At 42.7% G+C, this 27,303-nt stretch overlaps 2 protein-coding genes across 5 annotated transcripts in view; one reads left to right on the forward strand and one right to left on the reverse strand.

Moving 5' to 3' along the window:
* The window catches only part of ptprua (protein tyrosine phosphatase receptor type Ua), a 323,447-nt gene that overhangs the window by 178,036 nt on the left and 118,108 nt on the right, over positions 1-27,303 (forward strand). For all 4 annotated transcript variants that reach the window (XM_015973274.3, XM_015973276.3, XM_015973277.3 and 1 more), the window contains exons 8-9: positions 22,704-23,024; positions 27,121-27,230. In XM_015973274.3, coding sequence (XP_015828760.1) covers positions 22,704-23,024; positions 27,121-27,230 — 431 coding nt within the window. The remainder of the gene's footprint in view (positions 1-22,703; positions 23,025-27,120; positions 27,231-27,303) is intronic.
* LOC107374405 (uncharacterized) lies at positions 1,416-6,633 on the reverse strand. The gene is made up of 6 exons (XM_070547673.1): positions 6,083-6,633; positions 5,708-5,871; positions 4,056-4,192; positions 3,304-3,397; positions 2,219-2,557; positions 1,416-2,045 (listed from the first exon to the last, which is right to left on the reverse strand). The coding sequence occupies exons 1-6, from the start codon at positions 6,192-6,194 to the stop codon at positions 1,848-1,850; spliced, it is 1,044 nt and encodes a 347-aa protein (XP_070403774.1). The 5' UTR covers positions 6,195-6,633; the 3' UTR covers positions 1,416-1,847.

A 27,303-nucleotide genomic window follows, 5' to 3' on the forward strand; every position in this document is an offset into this window, starting at 1 on the left:
TGGAAAAAGGAAGAGTGATTCCTGAGGACTCAAGGATTTTGAGATCATGTACCAGGGGCTCCAAGATTGCATTAATGCCATATTTTTTCATATCTTGACTGTGAAATAGTGCAATGAGATGGATATTCATGAGAGCAGAATTAAATTTTGGACTCAGGTTTCTAAGAACAAAGTAAATACTTCCAATTTTATGAATGCCATGCTTTGACCCAAGTGGATTTGCTGTTTCAAACTCATCAAAGAAAATCTGAATTTGGAGAGCATTTTCGTTGTTGGAGAAGAGGGGATGAGATTTAAAATAACTTCCACCACAGAAATCTTTGTACACAAAATGTTGATTTGAAGGCTGAACAAAATTGCTAAATATCTCTTTGTTGGAAAAAATGAATTTTAACGTCTCTAATATGGGAATGTAGACAAACTTATCTGTTACTGGAACCTGATCATATGTACAAGAGGTTTGATTTCTTCTTGCATCATATCGGACACCAAGGGCAATCTCAATGGGTTCGATAACCCCCCATTTCTCTATAAAATGTTTCTTCCATTTTGCCTCTGTGTTAACATTACTGAATGGATTCTCAAGATTTTTGAAATAATTACCCAACTGGACATTCAAATCCTCATTGTCAGAACATATGTTTAGAAGATCTTCTTTGATATTTGTTTGAACTTCATCTACAAGTTCCTCCACATTTTGAACAACGGACTTTATTATACTGGTTGCAACACCACAACCTAGAAGATTTGCAATCACAGATGCACACATGTCTTGAGTTTTTTTTTTTTCCATTTCACTGCTAGTTGAACTTTGTGGTTGTTCTTCAGAAGAACAAGATGGCTCTTCAAAAGCACAAGATGGCTCAAATGAGTGATTTACTGCTGATTTAGTTTTTCCTCAAAATTATCTACAATTCTAGCTCTGTGCTTGTTCTGAAGGTGTTTTCTAAATCCTGAAAAGGTGCAAAACCTCTGACAACATCCATCTTGGTCACATAACAGTTTAAATTTCAAACCAGGGTAAAATCCATGAGAAAACTTCAGATGCCGAACCAAGCCTTTGACAGTGCAAAAGGTAGACTTGCAAACAAAACATCGAAGCATCTTTTTGTGTAGCTGATTCAGTTGAGGAGCTTTGCTCTAAGATCCTTCACCCTAGGACTTTCATGACACAGACCAACATCTATATTATAAATGGTGGTCTGCACAAATGTATACATATTGTGCAGGGCCTGATCGTAAGAGATGCCAAACACATAGTGCGCTTTGAAAAGTTCGTCAAAGGCTGAAATAGAGGACTTAGCCTTGCAGGGAATGAGCTGACCATCCACCACAATGTAGTAGTCATTGATGGTGCGACGTGTTGTTCCAACCGCCAGAATGTAGGGCTGCCTCCCCTGCACTGAACTGGTCGTCTCTTGAAGGTTGCGGCATGACTGAAAGAAAAATATCAACAGAAAAATCAGATGATTACTTTCCAACTTCACTCTGAAGCACTTATGAGTTTGAGCCACTTACTTTGTGAAAGCGGACAACATGGCTCAGAGCTTCTCGAACGGTGATCTTTACAGGTCTCTTCTTCCCACCGGGTGGTGGAGGTAGGAGGTAAACCAGCAATAACAGAGCTGCCATGTCACTGTCCCAAGCTGGCACAAGATTTAAATAAACAGTCAGCTATGCATTTCATGCTTTTTATAGAACAACACTGTAATAAAACAGTTATTCACACTAAATTCATTACTTGAGCTTACACATTTCAGCCAAGTAAGTTTTGATATTTTGAAATAAAAAAAATATGTATTTCTTCTTTTTGCATTCCAAAATGAATGGTGGTGGTGGGGAAGAGATCATTCAAATGTAAACTTACTTGATTCATCATTTCCTTCTGGGCTCTCCTCTGCAGACTGAATGAGGGACTCCAGTACCGGTGTCTTTGTGAGGTTGTTGGCTTCTTTGATGACTTTCACCTTCAAAGAGGTTCCCCATTTTTCCATTAGTTTTGATGAGACTTCTTCTCCAAACATCATCTGGAAATCCTGTACCACCTTAAAATCAAACAAAACCACACACACAAATTTGGAAACTGCACAGTTCAGCAAACAAAGACATTTTAAAGTCTGCTAATCTTTTTGAACTAATTAAAAGAGTCATGACCCACTATTCTGAAATAAGACGACAAAGCCTGCAGCTTAAGACGCTATATCCAAAGCGGACTTACCAGGCCTTTTGTGTCCAGGAATCTTGGGAACACACTAAGGATGGTCTCACACTTCTCTGAATCCTGAATTAGTTCTTGTCTGTGCTTAAATGTTTGTTCCATTTTCAAGAAGATCTGGCTTTCATCTGTGCTGTGTCTCAGCAGGGAAATGGCCTCTCTGCACAGATCGCCCTCCAACTGATGCTCTGCATTCACGGGTCTTCCAAACTGTGGTCCTCTGTTGCTTGATGGATCTCTACTTGTGCTGCTCCTTCTCCTGCCACCATGGAGTTCACGCTGCATGTTTTTTAGTTTCCAAGCGATGTAGCCTTCATTACTTTTGGAATCAAAAAAGTGCTCCTACAGAAAATAAAATAAGTCTTAACATATGATCAATTCATCCTGAAATCAAGTTTTTTTTTTTGCAGATAACCTGTAAATAACTGTCTAATAATGGTGTAGACATGTGTAGTCACTATTTTGGCATTTTAGTGAATCGAATTTAAAATATAAATATTCTGCGTAAAACTGTCAGGGTAGCGCCCTCTTCAGATAGTTTGTACATTTGAATTTGGATAAGCAATTGCTATTGGCTAAAAGATACCCTGTGACATTACTGTTTCCATATGTGGTCAGCGGCACTGCTGCTGTGGAGAATAGAAGCAGCAGAGTCTCAAGCTCAGCCAATTATACATAGCAAGTTAGAATGGGAATAGCAAGTGAGTGTTTATGGCTCTGCACCAGTAGCCTGGGGCAATACAAGCCATCGGTACAAAGCGATATAGCTCAGGGCTGCTTGGCTCCTCCAAAATACCTTTTTCCCTCTTTGATAAAGGAGGTGGACAGATATCATCGAACTCCAATGGCTGCTCATGTGAATGTGTGTATGATAGCGGGGAATCTCAAAGTCTGGGGCAGTGTGGGCATGCAATTTGTGTCTTGGTTGGCCAGGCAACGACTCCTCATGGTGCATTTTTTAAACAGGAAATATGTGCAGGGTAAGACTCTGGTGGTGGTGAGGTGCCTTGCGCTTTAACTCGTCTAAAAGGGACACCACAATACCAGTTTTAAAATATTAACTGCAGAAACAAATACTTAATACTCACATATCCTTTTTCAGAGTATGGGTCTTTCAGACAGGGAAACAGGGTGACGATTCCTAATGCATAACGTGTCCTTACATCCATTGGTGGAGCAGTCCTAAACAGGAAAGATGACAGAATTAATCTTCTGAGGTTACACTTTTTTCTTTGCTCGATATAAATTACGATTTGTGTGCATATTTCATCAGGGTCTCCGCCAGAGATCGTCCTTCGTCTGTGAGAGGGGGAGGTGGGTGCGTGCACAAATTGTTCCGCTGTAGATTCTCGTTAATATGATCCGCACTTGTATAGCGCCTCTCAGAGTAAGGACTCCAAAGCGCTTTACACTACAGTGTATCATTCATCCATTCACACACACATTCACACACTGGTGGGGATTAGCTACGATGTAGCAAAAGCTGCCCTGGGGCGCACTGACAGAGGCAAGGCTGCCGAGCACAGGCGCCACTGGTCCCTTCGACCACCACCAGCAGGCAAGGTGGGTTAATGTCTTGCCCAAGGACACAACAGCATAATTCTCTGTCCGGAGCCGGGACTGAACCTGCAACCTTCAGATTACTGGACAACCCGCTCAACCTGTTGAGCTGCTGCTAATATCAGCGGATGGAGGGCCCGTGGTTCGTTTCACTGCCCCCTAGGATGGGGGCGGGCATGAGACAGCCTGGTGGGGGACCAAGTGGCCCGCCAGGCTTATAAAGCGCTGGGGGTAATCCTGTGCATCATCCTATTTTTGATTGCATATGAAAACTACTCACCCATACTGCTCAATCATCGCCGATACAACCATGTTGACCAACTTCCGCCGTAATGGGTCCTTAACCTCTCTTGTTTGTCTGTATTCTTTGAGTATTTTCTCACCTCCTGGCTTGGTTTGCAGAAGTTTTTCAACAAGCTTCAGAGTGAAACAACAAAAATAATTAAAGTACAGACAGTGCACTTGAGAATTATTCACCGTGCATCACTTTTGTTTTCCCACATTTTGTTTTCTTACAGGCTACAGCCTTGTTTTTTCTTAAACTTTCTTGTTTTTTTTAACTAAACTTCTATACACAACCCTCCATAATAATGTGAAAAAAGATTATTGGGATATTTTGCAACTGTATTAAACATGGTAATTAATTACAAAAGCATAAATATTCACTATTTTTGAGATAAAGTGCAAAATTATGCTATGGCAATTTTCTTCAGCAGGAGGAACTGAGAGAAAACTCAGAATAGATGGAAAAATGTATGTAGAAATGCACAGACCTTCTAAATAAACACCTGAGTGCACCCTTGACTTCGGACTGAAGCGACGGTAATCTTTCAGCAGAACGTCTTTAAGCACACAGCCAAGATATCACAATGTCTCTGGAGACTGTGTGTTTGGTCTCAGTTTGGACACAGTGGTGTCATTTAATGAGACTTTGAGTGTGTTTGCATTGTGTGTTCCTTTTCAGTCAATTCAGCTCCTTGTATTAGTTTCAGTTTCTGTGAATGTTTAAGCCCGACGTCAGGAGCAATTTTTGTTAAATTATGTTTCTTATACTGTACTGATTTTTACCTGTGCTACGTGTCCTCAATGTTACCCCAGATCTCCTAGATGCTTAGGTTGTAACAAGACAAAATATGGAAAAAGTGATGCGATTACTTTCCAGATGCACTGTATAGAGAGCCTAAGTCTCCTCCCTTTCCGGTCGGCTCATGGGTCCCCAGAAGAATGAAAACATTGAATGGAAGTCAACGGGGCTAAAACCGCTATTTTCTAATCTGCTTTGCCTTACGCCCTGGATCGCACACGTTGTACTGCAATTTAAATGAAAACTAATGATGGGTGTTTGGACCCCACCAGTCACGTACTTTATTTATCAGCTTGTAAATGTTCATAATTAGAATGACTGCAAATCAAACATCAGCACGTCGCATTTATGACGTCACCACAGAATCTCTTCTCCCGTAGTGTAGCTGCTACTTACCAAATGGCCAGATTTATGGTTTTTCTCTATCTGAAGGAATGATTTGAAGTTTGCTGAACTTACAGCTATTTTCCCTCTGTTTTTCTCCCGTGTCTGGTTCGATGACGTCACTTTTGTGAAATGTATTTGTAGTCTTGGGCTTATTTTCACACAAAATCTAAAATAACGTTTCCTCCCGTTAGAAAATAAGCACTTTGTTGGTATCAAAATGCATCTTTAAAATTCACGGACATCATATGTGAAATCCCTGGCACATAACAAGCGGAATTAGAAAATTGCGGTTTTAGCCCCATTGACTTGCATTCATTTTTTTGTTCTTCTGGGGATCCGTGGTACAGAAGTAGATGGGCATGACTTAGCCTCCCTATTAATAACAGCCTCCATTTATAAACAAATTCACACAAAATTAAATCAAATAAATTTAAATTAATTAAATGAATTGAAAATGTCACCTCTTTGGCTTGAAAAGAAGCGTCGTCATTTTGATCTCTTCTTGGGGACATCATCGTGGTTTCATCAATGCGACGTCTTTTAGGGGACAGAACAGATAACTCGCTGTCTGATGAAAAAGATGACAAGGAGAGCGTGTCTGTGCATGAGGACTGCACCGAAGATTCTAAGGAAAAACAGAAATACAGATCAGTACTTGACAACCATTAAATCATTTTAGCCAAAATTAAGAAACTAATTATGTCTGTCTGTGGCATCAGAATTTCACTGAAACAAGGGGGAATAAAAAAAAAAAACATGAAGTGTAAGTAATAACCTTTAACTTTTAGTTAGATGTATAAAATAAGATGTAGCTAATTTAACAGTGCTACTGTTACCTTCTACAGAAGAGGCATCAACGAGGGTCCAGATAATGTCTGATTTCTCCTCCAGAACATCAGTAAAGACATCCTCATCTACTTCTGTCCCAGTTTCATCCACAAGATACATCCTTTTATCATCTTGGATGCCAAACTTCTCCTTGGCTGTAAATGCATATAAAATTATTTTAGAAGCTTAAATTATTCAAGTATACAATTTGTAGTTTAATTATATTTACCTAATATTTAACACATTGCCTACTCAAAGATTAAGAATTTAACTTGTATAAAAAAACATAAAAATGCATAATTTTAAGCAGATGAACCCAAATGAAAACAAAAATGTAATACCTTGACTGAGGAATGTAGAATATGAGGCTCCATTGAGCTTGATATAGCGTTTTTTCCCTATATACTGCACTTTGAAAAGCATCGTCTGGGAAAAAAAGAAAAAGAATCACAGCAGCCAGCATATAGCAATAACCTTAATATGCATTCCTTTGCACAGTGGAAACCTTCTCATCTTTAGTCCAGATTTATTTTGTTTCCCCAACTGAAATCGATTACTCCTACTTAGCTTTTCAAGGCTCCTTCCAAAGAAACACCCAGTTTTCAGTCTTTGAGCCGGATTTATACTTCTCTGTCTGCGTCGGTATTGACCCTTTGCATGTGACGTCACGCCACACATGGGATCGGCTCGTTCACCATGATGGATGGCAAAATAATAAAGTATCTTTGAATTGAATAAGACCGTTTATACACGTTGAAACTCCGGTGAAGCTAAGAAGCCTGTCTGTTGCCTTTTATTGCTTTTATTTAGTTGATTTTACAGTAAAATGGTAACTACTTGCTGGGTGGCTGGCTGCACTAACAGACAAGAATGTAAAACTCGTTTTTTTTTTTGTTGTTTTTTTTTTTCAAATAACTTTGATGGAGACTGAGGACGGAGAACTGCAGCGATCAATCATAATGGTGGCAGGATTCTTCAGAAAAGCGCAACGCCCTCTGTTGTCCATGGTGGGGAATTGCTTTGCAACTCTTGCTAGCTTACTAAGTCCGAAGGGAAAATGTCACCATTTAGGCGGAAAATAAAGTGCCACTTCTGGGTTGGATGATTTGTAAACGTGCTCGCCACTAGAGTGTACACCGCCTGGGTCTTCAAGCTTTTCTTCAATGTTTTTAGGATTAGCTTTATGAAAAATTCTGGGAATAAACGCATTCTCCACGATTGCTAAAGCATGTAAAGGCGGGAGTCAGCAGAACTGCAATTCAAAAAGAAAACTAGTATTTCGGGGAAAAAACTGCTACGTTAAATTAGCTCGTCCCATCACTACAAAGCACATTTTCCCTTACTGCTGGCATACAACATAAAGTATTCCCTGGGTTTCTTGCTAAATAGCTTCAGTTAAAGACAGCTTCCATGGCATTTATTTACTGCATTTTAAAATTGAGAGTTGTGTATAAATACATATTTTGCGTTGTCTTTAGTTAGCAACAGCAAATTAGTTCCTCCTAAAGCCAGGCAATAATGATGACAATATGTACCAGTTCTAGCGGCCAGTTTATTAAACGTTGTCTTCGAAATTAAAATTCCATCAATATATGCCTTACCTGTAAGCTATGTTGTCTGGAAAATCACTGTTTCTTCCACCGCTCCGTAAACCAAATGGAGGACCGTCCCGCCGAAAACTTTCCTTTGGCCGCCTGCAGGCGTCGGCGTCAACAGACACACATGACGTAAACACGCACGATACGTAAAATGAGAACCGTGGAGACTCAATCACAAATGAACACCAAGAGAGCTAGTAAGGACAGGAAAAACTCTTCACCAATCCTGCTTAAACAACTGACACCAGTAGGAGTCACTCTATCAACACGGGAAGTGTATTAAATTATTAATATACTCTGCAGTGTAAAAAATATCACTCTACATACTCAAACTCTGGAAAAGTAACACTTTTCAATTTGCTGTGTAACAGTTTGCTTTTTCAGTTCGCCAACAATCAATAAAAAGCACAAGAAGAGTAAGGAAATGTTTGCATTTTCTGTTGGCATAATGGCGGAGGAATGTCCTTGTGGGATGGGGTCCTACTCGGTCTGTGACTGTTGTGTCCTTGGGCATAACAATGAACCAACCTTTCCTGCTGGAGTTGGTTGGAGGGACCAGTGGCGCCAGTGTTCAGCAGCCTTGCCTTTGTCAACGCGCTCCACGGCAGCTGTGGCTATGATGTAGCTCATCATGACCAGCATGTGAATGTGTGTGTGCATGAGTGAATGACTGATTGCGTTGTGAAGCGCCTTGGAGGGTTGTAGAACCTTAAGAAGGTGTTTTACCATTTACCAAATTATTGGAACCATCTAGATTTTTCTGGTTTGTCGTTAGCACTGTTAGCTTAAAGCCTCTAGCCTTCTACAGCCGATATTAAACAAAGACAATATTGTGAATTCTTAGTGGTACAAGAAATTTAACGTGTGGATTTCTCATGTTACAGGCCTAGGATCTTCACAGGATGCTGCTGTGTTTTGCCGGCCTGTGTCGAATTTCAAATGGCGTCGCAGCATTAATCTTAATTTATACTTCTCCGTCTGTGTCATACGGAGATACGCACTAGGGCTTTCCGACAGGCTCGCAGAGGGTAACAGAAACATGCCCAAATGTTGTTGAAAGTGATGGAGACCGCAAGCTATTGGTCAGGACTCCACTTCCTTTAAATTTGTCAACAGCACTATTGCCCCCTCAAAAAATAAGATATTTAGTGGCAGATATGCAACAGATTGAAGAATACCTCATGAACAAAGACAGAAAAAAGGACTACAAAGATATGTAGCAAGAGTTTTATTCGTGGACGGAAATGACAAGAAACGTGGGTTTAGATGTGGTGATCGCATGAAGAGGTGGAGGAGAATGAGGAATAAATTTGTCCATGGTAAAAAGTCTCTGAAATACATTAAAACAATATAAACACAATTAGGAGCTAAGTCACGCCCATCTACTTCCGGACCATGGGTCCCCGAAAGAACAAAAAATGAATGCAAGTGAACGGGGCTAAAACGCTATTTTCTAATTCTGCTTGTTTCGTGCCATGGATTTCACATATGATGTCTGTGAATTTTAAAGACACATTTTGATACCCAGAACACGCTTATTTTTGAACGGGGGAAACGCTATTTTAGGTTTTGTTTGAAAATAAGTCCAGGACTACAAATGTGCTTCACGAAAGTGACGTCATCGAACCAGACACGTAGAAAACTGAGGGAAAATGGCTGTAAGTTCAGCGAACTTCCCACAGGAGGAAAGAACCACCATAAATCTGGTCATTTGGTGAGTAGCAGCTACGCTGGGGAGAGGAGATTATGTGGTGACGTCACATATGCGATGTGCTGATTTCTGGTGTGTAGTCGTGTTAATTACAAACTTTTACAAGCTGATGAATCTCAATGTATGTGACTGCGTGGTTGTAACACCCATCATTAGTTTTCATTTAAATTCCAGTACAACATATGTGTGATCCAGGGTGTTACGTCCTCGACAAGAGGTGTTAAAATGTGAAGGAGGAGGTAACATAAGAAACATGATAGTGGGTTTAAAATGGGTTTAATTGTCATAAAAGGTTCTAAAAACAAGTGCAAACAGATGGCGAGCATTATTAAAATAATACAAAATGAAAAATTCACTATAAGGTTAACAGTTAAAAGACAACTTATCAACTATATAAAACACCTGGTTAAAATGTTCTTAAAAGTTTTACCAAAACTGAAGGTGTTTAAAACCACAACGAAATTGATAAAAGTCTAAAAACTAAATCCGAGTTAGCCTTAAAACTGAGCCAACCAAGTTGACAATAACAAAAGATCCATGTGGATCACACAGAGTTAAAACAATGACAGTAAATACTCTTCTTTTTTTTTGCGCCCCGTGTCCTGTCTGGCTGTGAAGCAAGCAGAATTGATGTCTGAATGCTGGTAACAAGTCTTACAGATTTACTCTCAGGTGGAGCATCAAAGTGTCTGCTTTTAATGTCACGCCTGATACTTAAAACTTTATTGTTTTTGAATGCTTTGTAATTCCAACCAAACACGGAGTCAAAGGTGAAAGAGAAAAGAAGAGACAAAAGGTGGGGGGGGGGGGGGGGGGGGGTGTCCACTAAAATAAACAATAATGAACAAGAGTCTGCTTCTAGACCTGCAGAAAGAGAAAGAATAGAAAAAAATGGGATACACATTAATGCATCAGGAGCAAGCTATCACTGCGTCAACGTGATGATGAAATATCAAATCAACAATGTTTAACTGAACAATAGCACGATAATAAATCACAGTGCATTTAGTGGCAATGACAGCCTTAAGACATGTGTTGAACGTGCCCAAGCCCATACTTTTGAGAGCACCAAGTGAGCACCTGTGTGTGTACACGCGCTTGTTTATTTAAGGTTTCTCTATAAAAGCGTCCAATAGAGAGTGTGAGGGACCACAGATCTGCCCCCCAAAGATGTGTAGGAGATGGAGGGAGCTCCAAGTCCCAGAGATCCAGGTGCTGCCCCAGACCACAGGAACCCCAAGGAGACTGCAACCAGAAAGGCCCCCGCCCCCCTCGAGAGGCACAGAGGATCGCCCCGGGGGGCCACAACCAGCAGCCGGCAGAGTCCCGGGAGATATCAGCGGCAAGCCCACAGGCCCGCCCGCCGCCCCCCACCCCCCAGCCGGCTGAGCCTGGGACCCAGCGACCCGGGACTCAGGGGCGACCACCCCCGCCAGGGACCCAGCAGAGCCCAGGGACCCAGACCCCACCAGATAGCCATCGGGATTGGTCAGGCAGATGCCAAAAATCTTAAACCCCCTGACCTGGGAGCCACACACACTCAGGCAGACCAAGGCACCACACTCCACACCAGGTGTGGCAGGGGGAGGGGAGGCAAAGATCTATATCATCAAAAGTCACAGTCACACACTCCCACACATGCTCACACATACACATACAACCAAAGACTTACAAAAATGCATGCCGGACACCCACTCATGCTCCCCATACATACCCTATTCACTCTGGTCCCGGTACTGCTGCACATGGGGTACAACCATCACCGGTAACCAGAGTTTGACCCTTTCTGCTGGGGTGCTGATGAGCAGGCTCCCCCGCTCAACGCTGAGCACAGCAATCCACCACCCCAGACCACAACCAGACGGCCATATTTCCCTCCTAGCCTCCAGCCCCAGGAAGCCAAGCAACAACAGAGGTATGCTAAAACTCCTAGTCTCCCTCCGCCTGCTCCAATATAGTGTTGTTGTGTGTTGATGAGGTGTATACCATGGCTGTGGTGAGCGGGCAGTGCAGGCATTGTCTGGCCTATGCCAGCTGATGCCACCGCACCACCCCACTTGCACCCACAGCCCTCGGTGTCTAAGTGCAGTTTAAAATTGGAAGTGGGCACCGGCACTCGGGATGAGGCTGAGATATCCTCCTGCCAAGTGCCGTTGCATGTGCTCACTCCCAAGGCCCTAAGTGTGTGTTTGTGTGGAATGTCGTCAGTGGAAGTGTATAAGGTGCAAATAAAATTGGGGGGCACGTTGCAACAGGAATGCGGAAATGGGGTCCATACCCGCACTCCCTGACTTGTCCACCCCCCAAGGTCCTATGTGCATGTTTGTGTGATGATGTGAGGGAGCAGGAGGAGAAAAATATGCGGGGATGGGGAGGAATGGCTTGTTGGGCTTAGCCCTCCAGGGAGCCAGCTCCCCCACTGGCCCCAATAGGCACCTCCATTGTCAAAATGCCACACAGAGCATTAAAAACTCTTCTAATCAAAGGGTTTGAAAACAAACTGAGGCCTGGAGAACAGCGGAACCCCTGCACTGCTGCCTCCCAGACTGCTGAAGGCACAGCCTTTTTATCCCAGGTGTGGGTCATCAGAAGGATTCAGCTCAGCTGTGCTCCTCAGCAGCCTGGAAGAAGCCTTTTTACTATGTGAAGTGCCTTGAGGTGACGCTTGTCGTGATTTGGCGCTATATAAATAAACTTGAATTGAATTCAATTGAAAGAGAGAAGGAGGAGGGGCGGTGTTGGGCTGATCACCGGGGCTGTGTGATCTTGGCTCCTCCACCTGAAGAGGCCAGGCTGGTGGCCATAACACAGGGTCTAAGGCAAAGCGGATGAAAAAAATAGCGTTTTTAGCCCCATTGACTTCAATTCAATTCAAATTCAAAAATACTTTATTAATCCCAGAGGGAAATTGATTGCTGTAGTAGCTCAGAATAATAACGATAATCAAGTCATCAAAGAGTTGTTGTATATTACAATGGCTGTTGGCAGGAAGGATCTCCAGTAGCGGTCAGTGTTGCAGCCAAACTGAAGAAGCCTCTGACTGAAGACACTCTTCCGTTGTCGGACAGTCTTGTGAAGAGAATGCTCAGGGTTGTCCATCATTTTCTTGATTCTCTGGAGAATCCTTCTTTGCATTATCTCCTCCAGCGGTTCCACAGTCGTCCCCAGAACTGAACCAGCCTTTTTTATTAGGCTGTTGAGCCTTTTCAGGTCCCTGCTTCTGATGCTGCTACCCCAACAGACGATGGTTGAAGAGATTACACTCTCAACAACAGACTTGTAGAAGATGTGCAGCATCTTGCTACAGACATTGAAGGACCTAAGCGTCCTCAAGAAGTGAAGTCTGCTGTGTCCCTTCTTGTAAATGGCTTCGCTGTTCTTTCTCCAGTCCAGTCTGTTGTCCAGGTGAACTCCAAGGTATTTGTATTCCTCAACTACCCCCACTTCTTCTCCCATGATGGAAACAGTGTTTGACTCCACCCGGTTTCTTCTGAAGTCTAAAATCATCTCCTTTGTTTTGTTCACATTCAAGTCAGATGATTGTTTCCACATCATGCCACAAAGCGCTCCACCAGCTCTCTGTACTCAGCTTCCTGTCCATCTCTGACACACCCGACAACTGCAGAGCCATCTGAGTATTTCTGTAGATGACAGGTCTCTGATTTGTACTGGAAGTCTGAGGTGTACAGGGTGAAAAGGAATGGTGAGAGTACAGTCCCCTGTGGTACTCCAATGTTACTGATTGCCTGGTTTGATGTGCAGTTCTTCAGCCTCACAAACTGTGGTCTGTTTGTCAGGTAGTCTTTAATCCAGGCGATAGTTGAGGCCCCCACCTGTGTCTTCTGGAGTTTCTGGCAAAGTACATCAGGCTGGATTGTGTTAAATGCACTGGAGAAATCAAAGAACATGACCCTCACAGTGCTGCCTGCTTTGTCCAGATGACAGTGGGCTGGTTGAAGCAGCTGGATGATGGCATCTTCAACTCCAACTCCATGGCGATAAGCAAACTGCAGCGGGTCCTGATATGTTCTAGTTTGCTTATTCAGGTGGACCAACAGGAGTCTCTCCAGGACCTTCATGATGTGGGATGTCAGGACAACCGGTCTGTAGTCGTCATTGACTGATGGGCGAGTTTTCTTTGGAACTGGAACAAGGCAGGATGCCTTCCACAGGACTGGAATCTTCTCCTGGGCCAGGCTGAGGTTGAAGAGGTGCTGCAGAATCCCACAGAGCTGCTCTACACAGGCCTTCAGTACTCTGGGGCTGACACCATCCGGACCTGCAGCCTTGTTCCTGTTCAGTCTCTTCAGCTGCCTCTTCACCTGACTTCTAGAGACAGATAGGTGGGAGGGGGAGGTAAATGGGGCAGCAGCATCTCCTGACTTGGTTGAAGACAGATTTAAAGAACCAGAAGAGTCCATGACTGTGTTAGAGGACAAAAGAGCTGGCGTGTGACAGGAAAATGTTGGATCAGAGGAGGATGGGATTTCTGATTGGCTGGGGACAGGCGAGGAGGATGCTGGGTTAGTTCCTGAACTGAACCTATTGAAGAACTTGTTCAGTTCATTGGCTGTGTCCAGGCTGCCATCTGTGCAATCCTTCCTCTGCTTGAAGCCTGTGATCTTCATCCCTGACCAGACATCTCTGATATTGTTCCTCTGTAGTTTGTTCTCCAGCTTCTTCCTGTATGCCTCCTGCTGTCTCTGATCTTGATCTTCAGTTGCTTCTGTATACTCCTCAATAATTCCCTGTCTCCCTCCTTGAAGGCTCTTTTTCCCCATTTTGAAGATTCTTCAGTTCACTGGTGATCCAGGGTTTGTTATCAGCGAAGCATCTCACTGTTCTGGTGGGTCTGATGTTGTCCACACAGAAGTTTATATAGTCAGTTACACATCCAGTCATGGCATTGATGTCCTCTTCATATCCTTGGCAGAGAGTCAGCCAATCTGTGGTCTCAAAACAACCCTTGCATTCATTTTTTTGTTCTTCTGGGGACCCATGAGCCAACCAGAATGGGAGGAGACTTATGCTCCCTATAGTATCCGGATACATGACTGTAATGATGGCAGGATTCCCCAGAAAAGCACTACGGCTTCTGTTATCCTGGCGAGGGATTGCTTTGCAACACTCCCCAGCTAAAGGGGAAGAGAAAAACATGTTCTTCGATCCATGTGCGCAACTCCACACTCGAGCCGACAAAGCATAAATTAGGCTTTAGCTGGTGCAGACTCGGAAACATCTCAGGCTCACTGATTGTAAATAGTGACTGCATCCCTCTTTAGCCATTTTGAAATGGGAAAGACTGACATCCCCGCAGCCACCTGAGAATAAATTCTGTTTCAATGTAACCTTCTGTCCAGCATGATTGCGATAATCCACAGTTTTGTGATTGTTTCGCTGTATAATTATTACACGTTGCACCTTTAATGTTCATTTTTCCTGCAAGGAAGCAAGGCCAGGCAAATCTGTTAATAGCATTCTGTTTTTATTCATCAAAGTATCAATATTAGGGCCCCAACATATCAGATCTCATCCCAGGTAGATAAATTAGTATTTTCTTTTATCAATATTCCATTCCACCCAAACCACTTATCATAACACAAAAGAGGATGATGATTTATAAACATGCATGACTTTTTATGAGCTTCTTTGGCTGATCCAACAAATAGCAGTTAACTGCCTTGTCCTGCCCTAAAAACTCAGAGATTCATCCAAGTTCTGATGGCTGTTGGGGAACTGCTTCAAACTGCTGTCACACATTAATGTCAGGTGAGATTGGCTGAGCTGATGTTTAGCGGAGGTTGCTTGTAGCGTGGCTGTGTGACCCAGACGCAGAGTGGCTGGCGTTGGGTTGTACAGAGCATGCGGCTTTAATCTGGGAACGGCGACGCAGCACTCGGAAAGAGCTGAGCGGCAGTTCTGAACAAACAAGGAAGCTGACTTACTGGTGGTAGGCAGCGAGGAAAGATCTTTCCTGGTTTGAGGGCTGGTGAGCCTGAGAACTCAGGTCGATGTCTGGCATGGACGATGACTGAGTGATAACTTAGCGGCGGCGCTTCCGTAAATAGAGTCGGTGTAATGACGTCGTCAACCCACGCCGGTGATGGGCATGCTGGGTAATGTAGTACTCCGCCAATTAGGTCCGTAGGGGGTGGTTAGGAGGAGGAGTTCATGACACATTACCAACCAGCCAGTAGTTTGCCTGCAGCCAATGAGAGTTAAAGATGTTTGTTTTATCTGTGCTTTCTAATTATCTGGGAATTACACTTACCTAAACATGTGTAATTCTTGGAAAATCTAATAAAGCCGTTGTCTGCAATGACTTATTTACAAGAGAAGAACTGTGGGAGTTGAAGTAAGCCACCCTTGTAATAGGCTGATCTGAAACCAGCTATAAAACACAGTAATGGTCAGCATCTTTTCAAGCGTTTAAGGTCTTTTTCTCTTTCATGTCAGTTAAGCCAGGTCCTCTCTCACCACCACTCATGTGTGTTTTAACCCCAGTGCTGCTCATTCTGGGTGAAAGCAACACCCTGCCGCTCTTTGGACTAGACAGCATGACTTCCCCTGTCACCTGCCACGCTCTTTGATCCACACACATCAGTGCCTCCGCTCACACACCTCCTGTCGACTCTCATTTCTCACAACTAACACTCCTTCCTGAGGGTGAAAGCAGAAGACAGTGAAGGTTCTCTTAACACCGAATTCTGGGAGAATTTGTCCTCCTCGTTTGTCTTCCTTCTGGACGCTGCTTGAGAATGACATTTCAGGCTTAATTTAATTCCTTCCAGCTTTTGTTTAAGTGTCCAGTCCAGTCATGCTAAAATCAAATTCAGCATGAATGATGTCCTTGTTTGCCCTAAGATGTTTTGTGTCTAGAAATTGACAATTGTGGCTTGACCAGAGATTAACCATTCTTTTTTTTGTGTGTCTCAAGCTCTTAAGTATGCTTAAAAACATTAGATATGTTAGATAATGATTACAAATGTACTAGAAACCATGTACTTTAATGTGGCAACATCTTTATAGGGGCATAAAAAAGATAAATGGTAAATGGGCTGCATTTGTATAGCACCTTCTTAGGGTTCTACAACCCCCAAAGGCACTTCACAACACATCCACACACTGGTGGGGAAGAACTACGATGTAGCCACAGCTGCTCTGGGGGACACTGACAGAGGCGAGGCCTGCCGAGAAGTAGAATATGAGTCTAGAAATCTAGACAGACAGTAGCAGAAGTAAAACGATTTTGCTCTGCATGTTAGTCTAGCCACAGTCCACTGGAACCTCAACAGGCCTGAGCAGTCGTGCCTTGTCAATCACAGTGCCCTATCAGTTTAGTTGGCCAATCACAGTGCCCCATCAGTTTAGTGGGCCAATCACAGTGCCCCATCAGTTTAGTGGGCCAATCACAGTGCCCTATCGGTTTAGTGGGCCAATCACAGTGCCCTATCGGTTTAGTGGGCCAATCACAGTGCCCTATCGGTTTAGTGGGCCAATCACAGTGCCCTATCGGTTTAGTGGGCCAATCACAATGCGTTATCAGTTTGGCGGCCATGATGTCTCTACGACTGAGTGAAAAAACAAAGATGACATCGACTTGTTAGAAATTACTTTGGCATCAATTTTATTTAGATTTGGACTTTCTTTGAGTCAAGAGCTTATAAAGGTACTTAAGTCATTTATTTAGAAACAGAATGTATTTGCGTCTTCTTCGACTGTGTATGACTGCTCCATTAACTGACATCCGGAGCAGTCACGTTGTTCGTTGTCCAATAACATGTGGAGACAGTCGGAAAGACAACCATAGATTCCACCCCATGAATGAGCTCCATCTATGGGTGGTGGCCAGACTAAATACTCACATAGGATGGCTTGCCAGGCTAGTGTAACATGGCAGTTGTTCAGGAATACTTTAGATTTCTCTAAGTAAAAAGTTCTTGTTGGTCGGTAGAGCCACCTTCAGCTTCCTTCCCCAGGGTAACTCCAGGGAAGTCAGCATTTGTTTGCGATACTTTCTGCCACAGTGTGATTTTCAGTACTGCCTGTTGGGGAAATTCAGAGTTACACATTTCTAAAGTCTATAGACCCATTGCATGTTATTGTTTACATCCGAGTACCTGCACACATCCACACTAGCTGGAAGGCAAGAGCGCCGTCTCCAGTCATTACCCAGAGCTGTGTCTCCGCAATGTAAGCTAACAAAATATAACCTAGGGATTTAGATATCACTACTTTAGATGATCTAACACATCTTTGTGTAGATGAACAACAAAAATAGGGAGGATGGTTTAGTAGCTGTGTTGGAGGACAAGTGCTAATGGAAAAACACACTAGATAGAGAGAACACAAAGTGTGATCAGTGCTCAGTCGATCAAAATTATCTACGTTTGTACAATTTTAGGTTGCTTGGGTAGAGCTGACAGGGAAACAAGTTCAGAATCGTCGCAGTAAGGATCACCTGAACAGAATGAACATGGGAATTGTTCCAGAAGTGACAAAACAGATTTGTCAAAAAGAAGCCACTACTGGGACAGACATGTCTCAGATCATGTTGCTGGAGTTATGTTATCCTGTCAGCTTCCTTCATAATAACTTCAGCTTGTGGATAATTTTTTCCAGTAATGTTTTTATTGCTCAAGCATCTCTACAAATTTAGAATTTAGTCTTGCATGGCTTTTGTTCTGGTTTCCAGACCATTGATCTCAGTAAATGAATAAGTGTTGCAGGTAAAAGTTGTCCTGATCTTAATCATTCCTCGTGTTTATGCACTTTGTTTGTCTTCCACCGTATCATGATGCATCCTGTGCACACGTTCTGATAACATTTGTTGATGTGGTCTATTTATCCGACTCAGTTTCAGTAAAATCCAGTTAAGTCCAGTTCAGTTTAAATCAATGACATTAGCATACTGAGTTATTGTAATCGACCTGTCCAGATCACATTTGTAAAGTAGATGTTGATCTGGAATAAGCAATTAAACTGCGTTTCCTTTGCTCGGTTTGAATCTGCCCATATTTCATCAGATTGAGTTGTCGAGAAACCACGAGGCACCAAACAGATTTAGATTTCTGAGCTTACAACCATAAATCAATACAGATAGAAACCCATTCAAACAAGTGTTAGCATCCCAAGGCCCGTGTGGTTTTACTGCTAAGTAAGAGAGAGTGCGCTCAAAGACCATTCTGCTTGCAAGAGGGGGCGGGCCCAGAGACAGCTCTCTGAGGCATCTGTTAAAGATGAGGAGGATCAGATGAAATGTGCAGATCCACTGAGACCCCCCACCACCCACCCACTCACCCTTCCTCACTCATCTCTTTCTCCTCCAGTGCTCATCTCTTGTCCAGCCCCCCTCCCCATCTCCGCTCACACTACCGCTGGCTAATCCCTCTGATTAGGCTAATCAAGCAGAATGTGGGTTTGGGGCAGGATTGGTTAAGGACAGGCGTGCAGGGCCGACAGGATGGAGCCTGCTGTGGTGCAGCTGTAATGATGAGTAATGGTGTCTGAAGCAGAAAGTGAACATTCAGTCGGCGAGCTCCTGGTGACAGATCTGGTTTTAACAGGATTGGACTGCTACACAGAGATGGTATTGTTAAAAGGAATCAGATATTAAACCAGTTATTCTCAGACTCCTATAATGCAATTTTCTATAACTAAATTCTGTATTTATGATTGATGTTTTGAGTCTGTGGGGAACGGTTTTGCTTGTTTCTGCTGTCAGAAGTAAAATGGGTCCAGCTCACAATGTTTTGTGCCTTTGGGAAGATCAAACGTCCTTCAAACCAGTAAACAGTTGAGGGCCATTCCCGTTCCCGCAGAAGGGCTTTCTCCTCGCTGACATTGCCTCGTTTATGTATGCTATTAGCTTGAGATCCATATTCAGCGATGCAACAGAGCGTCCTGTGAAGCCTGAGAGCTGTCCACGTCTCTGCGATGCCACTGTGATGTTCTGAGGGCATTTCTCTCATCCTGCTTCAGCTCATGTTTTTGCAGTACACTTGGAGATCCGGGCAAGGCCAAATAACTGAAATACCCTCATGTAGTTGAAGTTGGATGTTCAACTTGACAGGGGCATGAAGATGTGTTATTTCAGTATTCACACGTGGCAACAGTCATTAGGCTTCATCCTTTAATACACCCCCAGCTCTTCCGGGGGAATCCCAAGGCGTTCCCTGGACAGGTGAGAGACGTAGTCCCTCCACCTTGTTCTCGGTCTACCTTCAGGTCTCCTCCCGGTTGGACGTGCCCGGAAAACCTCACCAGGGAGACATCCAGGAGACATCCTGACCAGATGCCCGAGCCACCTCAACTGGCTCCTCTCGATGTGGAGGAGCAGCGGGTCTACTCCGAGCCCCTCCCGAATGACCGAGCTTCTCCTCCAAGAACTACATTGGCTTCCTAGTTTTGATGAAATACAAGACAAATAAAGTTCTAAACTACAAATTACCATGCACTGGCAGAACTATTTTGCATTTCTACACTCAGTTCCTCTCATGTATTGTTCCAGCAGGCTATCAGCTGGTTTTTAGTTCTTTTTCCCAGTTGGACCAAAATGTTTTTAGGAAAGCATTAAAAAAACATGGCTACAAATTCAAACCATCTTTATTGGCCTTATTTCTCATGAAGAAACTGTCCTTTTCTTCCATGGTTCATCATGATGCTTGAGAACCCTTGTCCTAACTTGAGAACCTCAGAACCCTAACCCCTCCAGGATGAGCAACAGGCACTCTTAAAGACCAAATTATTCCCTTAAAACATAAAAATAACTAACTCCAAACCAGTTATAAGTTACTGATTATAACAAACATTATAACAAACACCACAAAGGGATCTCTTTGTGGTGCAACCCTAACCCTACATCACATCACAAAGGCCATTCTCATTTTTGACAGCAACCTTTTCATGATCCGCAAGACTTTTTGGAATTTCTTTTGTGGACTGAACAAGTAAATATTGGACATTTTAATAAGATACGTGTTACATTTGGAATAAAAACTTCATTCATATAAAATAACATCATGCAAACAGTCATACACATGTAGTGGTCCGGGGATTCTCTACTGCTTGTTTCCTCTCTTCCAGAGAGAAGGGACTTAAACAGACTATCCATACTGGAAAATCCTCGTCGCTGAATAAAAATAACTCTGCAAACAGTGGAATAAATTTGCTCCACAGCAATGTGGGACACTCACTATCCATTATCACAAACTTTTGACTCCGTTGTTATCAAGGTTAGAGAATAATTGTTTTACACAGAGCTAGATTAATCTGAATAGAACTTTTCCCACCTGATTTGATAAAATCATTTAAAAACGTTTATGCGTTTTATTTTGACTCGGGTTATCTTTGTCTGGTAGCTAAATGAGTTAGCCTATCTAAAACCAAGGTTCACCAAAATGTCCTAATGGAAAAACCCTGTTTTTATGAGTTATGAGCAAACTGTAGTTGTGGTGATTGAATTGTTACACGTTAATATTCACGATATGCAAAAGTCTTGAACACTGATTGGCTAAGAACAGTACAACTCTTTCAATGTCTGTTTAATGTCCTTTCTTTGGTGAAATGCTAACGGTTAGCTTGTACTAGTCGAGGTTTGCTCAACTCTCACCTGACCACCACATCATTACAGCCTCTTGTGGAGGCCAGCCAAGTTGGGCGGGGCCATGAATACTAAGTTCTGCTGTGACATTGAATGTTTTTTTCTGACCAAATATTTTTCTTTTCGGTGACTAATGCAGGCGAAAGGGGTTAAAGACATTTTTCATGTTGTAGCGTACCAAAAGGCCGAGTATTTCATCAAAATGACCAGACGTCAACTTTTTGACTTGCAGGCACAAACTGCGTCACACGTCCTGACACATCTTAACTGTACTGGTCTCCAAACCAGTGAACACACTGCTCTACGACCTTGTTGCCAAGCAGGGAAGCCATAATAAAGCCTTTTCCTGAATTCCTTCATTTTAGATGAAACCAAACCGGCAGAAGACGAGAACTTCACTCTGAATTAAGTTCATCTTCCTTGAATCATGAATGACTTGACAACTTTATAAATTGATATAATCCAATGTGCTGAATGAACAAGATGTTTAAATTCAAAGTGTTTTAATAATGTGTGCATTAATCATTGACGGGTTAAAATGAATATTTTTCCTGCAAGGATTCATTTCAGGTTTTAAATGACACCAGATTAATACTTGTTGATTTAATAATTTAATCTCCATATATTCACACCTCATAATAATTGTTGAATTAATGGTTTAACATTCACGTCACATAAATGTGTGATAACATTTTCACTTCACACTAAGAAGTAACTTCTACGTTTGTGAGTGAAGGCGTGATTCTCTGAGGTCTTTGGTAACGCCTTTTAAACTTGTCAAATCATGATTTGTCTAATATTTATAAACAACATTTAATAAATACAAGGATCACTTCCTGATCTAGTGGGTTCTTCAGCTGCTTCCTGGTTTGGGCGAGTGGTGAGCAAGCATTTGGAACCATCCTCTCTTTTGACCCCAAGGTCAAAGCCTATTTGCGACGCTTGAGAGAGATTTCAGACACTACAACACCTCAGACGTTGCATCTCATGGCCAGACTGGAAATCTGATTCCAAAGGGAACTGCGAGTCTTTGGGATTCTTGTGGCCACGACGTCCGGTAAATCACCGCTCTGGCTACCTTTCGTCCGGACAGCTGAGAGCGACAGTCACACAAAGGGTATCGTGGACTCTGCACGGTTGTGTCGGATGGTCTCTAGTTTATTAAACCATACAACCAAACCAATTTTACAACCCAGACATCACAACATCTCTCAGATACTTACAAGGTTTTGCTAAACATCTAGCTTACATTACATCATTTCATCCATATTTTGTCATGTATAATTGTTAGTTTATGAAAAATTCAACTAAATTCATTTTTACCAACTATATCCTTGGCTCTGTCTGAATTAATATGAAGTGTGTGTTCCCTGAACAGGTGAATAACCTAAAGGTAATATTAGTTCTAATATTCAAAAATCAGTCAGATTCATATTTGATATTTATATGGAATATCACATCTTATTGATCATTTAACAAATAATGTGGATAACCCTCACCACTACAATGTTCAGCATGTGGAAGTGACCAATCATTTACTCAGCCTTACCGTGAACGATACCATTACATGAGTTTGTGGCAAGTGGAAGCGTGTTTGCATCTTTGAGGGATTGATTCCCTATTTTATGGGGAAAAAAGCAATCAGTACATTTCATGACTAATTGCCAATTTAATATTTTTCATTTATCAGTTCCATTTGTGCTTCTTGTCTCTTTCAGAGCCCATGCGTGCCTTGCGGGGCCTTACAGCCACGGAGATCCAGCCACGGCAGCTGGCTCTTCAGTGGGAGCCACTGGGCTACAACCTCACCCGCTGCCACACCTACTCCCTGTCCCTCTGCTACCACTATTCCATGCCAACGGGAGGCAGCGGAGGCAACAACGCCACTGTCAGAGAGTGCCTGTCGGTGGATCGTAATACTTCACATTTTACCCTGAGGGACCTGCCTCCGTTTCGGGCGGTCCATGTGCGGCTGGCACTTGCTAACCCAGAGGGCAAGAAGGAGAGCAGAGAGGTCACCTTCCAGACGGAGGAGGACGGTGAGTGGGAGGTTCATTTTACTTGGTGAACACGAACAACTCATATGCATTCATCCAGTAGGCAGGAAAGTTTTTATGCATGCAGATCTGCGTTGTCGAGTGCAGTTAGCTTCAGAACATTTTGCATTTAGTTGCGCCTTCATGCTCCTTTAATTATATGCAATGTCTACAAAAATCAACGCCTTTAGTCATCTACTGGAAGAAAAAACACAAATATTGACTCAAAAAAAAAAAAGCTGGATCAGCACAACTAAAAGGGAGATCAGCCTTTTAAACAGAGACTAGTGAAGCATTAATCAGCCCAGCCCATGGCCAGCAGCAACATGGTAAAATGATTTTGCTTATCTCTGTGTTAACGTTTCCTGTGTATATCAGCAGATTAGGTGCAGTCGAATGCAAATTCCTAATGAATGGATGCACAGAAGGTCAAACTCTTATTGTTATGTAGAATAAGCACAACTTTTCTATGTAATTGAATCTCGCTCAGGAATATTCCAAACCTGGTGTAGAGCTGGATTAAAAGATTGTCATCATATGCAATTGGCAGCAATTTTTTACTTAAATCCTCATTTAAATGCATTTGAACATCTGCTAAACATGCAGGATTGATTTGCATTAATTCATTACAGCAACACTTAAAACATCAAGCAGAAGGGCGGGGACAGACAGCTCTCTTAATTATCCACTCCTACACACTGATGTCTTCGAGGCAGGGGGACGTGCATTTACATCAACTGAATAACATTCAGAGTTTAGCACGGTGTTGTGATTTTCGTTTATTAAATTTGACAGCTTTAGACAGAGACAACTTAAAGCACACATAAGAAAGAAAGAAGCTGTAACAGTTTTTTTTCCTTGTACTTTACTGGATACTTTGAGTGTCACAACAAAGTTTTGCTTTTGAGCCTCTAATGCCAGTCTGACAGCCCCCCATCCCCCGTCACCAGAGGAACCTCCAGCAGCCTCACCACCACCATAATTGAGCTGCTGCTGGTGACAGTTCCTCCAGCCTGTTTCCTGTTGGGCGCAACACTCAAACACCACTGGATGTGTCTCTGCTGTAAAGAGGATTCAGGTTTAACATTCATAAGTGTGGCAGGATTTTCCTCTCAGCTACTTTGCCGACCTGAGCCTCAATTTTTATTCTGAGGGGAAAAAGAAGCCTGGATGAAGACACTAGTAATCCAGTAACCCTAACCCTAATCTAAATTCATGACCTTAACCCACCATAATACCACTTGGTATTATGTCTGTTTAGTTTTATTCCTGCCTTTGGGACCATCTTCATCCAAGGAATTGGGATTAAGTGGATGGCAACATTTTTATGTTTTCTGGCTTCCAAGAAGAAAAGAGGTGCCTAAACCAGCAAGAATATACATATGGCGCCTAAGTCACACCCATGTGCTTCCAGACCACGGGCCCCCGGAAGAACAAAAAAATGAATGCAAGTCAACGGGGCTAAAAACGCTATTGTCTAATTCCGCTTGTTTTGTGCCATGATTTCACATTTGATGTCCGTGAATTTTAAAGACACATTTTGATACCAAGAACTCGCTTCTTTTTGAACGGGGGAGATGTAATTTTAGGTTTTGTGTGAAAACAAGTCCAAGCCTACAAATGCGCTTCACGAAAGTGACGTCATCGAACCAGACACGGAGAAAACTGAGGGAAAATGGCTGTAAGTTCAGCAAACTTCCCGCAGGAGGAAAGAACCACCATGAATCTGGTCATGTGGTAAGTAGCAGCTACGCTAGGGGAGAGGAGATTATGTGGTGACGTCACATATTCAACTTTTACAAGCTAATAAATCTCTTAAGTACGTGATTGGCATGGTCAAAACACGCATCATAACTTTTCATTTAAATTCCAGTACAGCATGTGTGTGATTCAGGGCGTAAGGCAAAGCAGATTAGAAAATAGCTCTTTTAGCCCCGTTGACTTGCATTCATTTTTTGTTCTTCCGGGGACCCGTGGTGTGGAAGTGACTTAGGCTCCCTATAAGTACATAAAACAAAGTGAGGGTCATGTGATGGGCAAAGGAGGAGAAACCAAAGTCACTGGTGTAATCTGCACAGAAAACATTTTTGCAACCTTGAGGTGTACAAATTAAGCCAACAGATATTTTTGGACAAAGCGATGTGTTGACTCTACTGTGGAGGGACCAACATGTGTGCAGTGGCACTGTCGTTAGACCTGCTTCCACTATCAGAACTTCCAGGTAACTTTACTGGACCTCTGTGGCACGCTCGTGTCTCTTTCACCAGGCCAACTTCAAAACAACATTGTCCAACACGTTTCAGAAACCAACAAAGTACTTGAACTGGGGTATGTACTTGGAAACGGCCCTGTAGAGCCGCCGGGCGTGGCTTATTGTTACCTCACGCTGATTGGTTGTTGGTCAGTTGTAAATGACATTGGCAAATTGAAAGCGTTGTTGGTGAGGAAGAGTGTAAGGAAAAGAAAATAAGCAGCTTTAAAACAGCTGTTTCAGAAATCCCAACAGCAAAATAAATGGTGGAAATCCCACCAACGCCATAACCCAACTTTTGTGGTCTCCTATAGCATAGTAAAGAAATCAGTACATCTTCTGGTCATTGAACTCAGCTTTTTACATAACAATCTGAAAGTATTACATTATAACATACTTTCACAGAATAAACCTTTTAATGTTAATTTTCATGGTTGCCTATTGACACTGATCAGCAGAGACGGGGAATTGTGGCATCAACAGGTCATCTCCATGCTGTGTTTTTGTTCTGCTCAGCAACTGAACCAGGTCCATTCACTGTGCTCATTTAAGTCACCTGGTTTAGTTGCTGAGCTGAAGAAAACCACAGCATGGAGATGTTACTTGTTGACGCCACAATTCCCCGTCTCTGCTGATCAGTGATGTCACTAACTGCCGACAAAGTTGCGATTTACTGATGTCTTGATGTCCCGAAAGGACTGATTTTGAATGAAGAAGCGTTGGTTAAAAGGACAGTGTCATTGTATTTTGACGGTAACTGTCCCTGTTCCAGAAATTTCCCTAAAGTCTTATAGTGAAATACGGCTATTGGAACGCAGTTGTCATGTAAACAAGTTAATTATGAACATAACAAAATCAATGAAGGACATTAAGTTTCTAGCCCCTTGTTGTGGATCTTTAGTTAAAATTTTGGTTGAAGAGCTGAACATTAAAACGTTCAGTAGAAAGACAGCAGTGTGGCTGGATCTCAAACAACAGATCAGTCTACTTTGAGCAGGACATTTTCAAACAAAGGCGCATCATGATGGAAAACTTTGAAGTAGGAACTAAAAATCCAAGACAAGTTTGGCTACACAAAGCAAAAAATAAAAAACAGTCTGCACATGAAGAAATGGGTTTAAGGACATGCGGTTTCTTTGAAAAAGGGTTTCATTGAAATTTCATACAACAAAATCACATACTAAGCAAGCATGTAGCGACAGTGGAGAGGAAAACTTCTTTTTAACAGGAAGAAACCTCCAACAGAAGCTGGCCTCAGCATGAGCAAACAAAATTAGATACAGCCGCATTGTTGTCTCTATCCGAGTGACTCTGTCATTATTTCATCTGATGAACTAGTAGTCGGACATAGATGCTAAAGAAAATAAAAAGTTCATATCACCAAGTCATCAACTGACGAGAAAGCAAAAAGTGTTGAGTTTCAGTTCCACTTGTGAGAGAGCTTGATCGAATCCTTAAAGGGGATGCATCTCATTAGACCAAAAGGTGTCGAGAGGTGCTCTGCACTTCAGAGGATTACGTTACTTGTTCTCTGTCAGTAGAAGTCGAAAAGAGAAACATCAACGGTCATCCTTCAAGACAAGGTGCTCTGTTATCAGACAGCAGAAGACAGGTTCTCAGATCTTCCTGAGGGTTGGAAGAAAGCCTGTCCGGTTTTCGTTTCATAACCCCCCTCCGGTCTTTCTCTCTGTTATCCTCCATCTTCCATCCCTCCTCGGCATTGTGCGGTTCACTTTGCTCTGCCGACGTGTTTTTACCTTCTGGCATGCCTTCGCGAGAGTCCATTAGTTTGAGAGCTAAAAGTGGAGTGTTTGTTTCATCCAGGGTTGTTTTTCTGTCCTGCTGTAGTTCCTGGAGGCATCGCTCCGGAGTCCTTGACCTTCACTCCACTTGATGACATGATCTTCCTTAAGTGGGAGGAGCCTGTAGAGCCTAATGGTCTTATCACTCAGTATGAGGTAAGAAATTAATGCCAAAAGTCCACAAACCACACACACACACACACACACACACACACACACACACACACAC

Source organism: Nothobranchius furzeri, chromosome 19, assembly GCF_043380555.1.
Source record: "Nothobranchius furzeri strain GRZ-AD chromosome 19, NfurGRZ-RIMD1, whole genome shotgun sequence".
NCBI lineage: Eukaryota > Metazoa > Chordata > Actinopteri > Cyprinodontiformes > Nothobranchiidae > Nothobranchius > Nothobranchius furzeri.

Excerpts from the sequence above, each read along its gene's own strand:
- LOC107374405 (XM_070547673.1), bottom strand. The coding sequence starts at position 6,194 with ATGTATCTTGTGGATGAAACTGGGACAGAAGTAGATGAGGATGTCTTT. Across the intron at positions 5,872-6,082 it reads TGATGCCTCTTCTGTAGAAG|AATCTTCGGTGCAGTCCTCA; the intron begins GTAACAGTAGCA and ends GTTTTTCCTTAG. Across the intron at positions 4,193-5,707 it reads CTTCTTTTCAAGCCAAAGAG|CTTGTTGAAAAACTTCTGCA; the intron begins GTGACATTTTCA and ends TTCACTCTGAAG.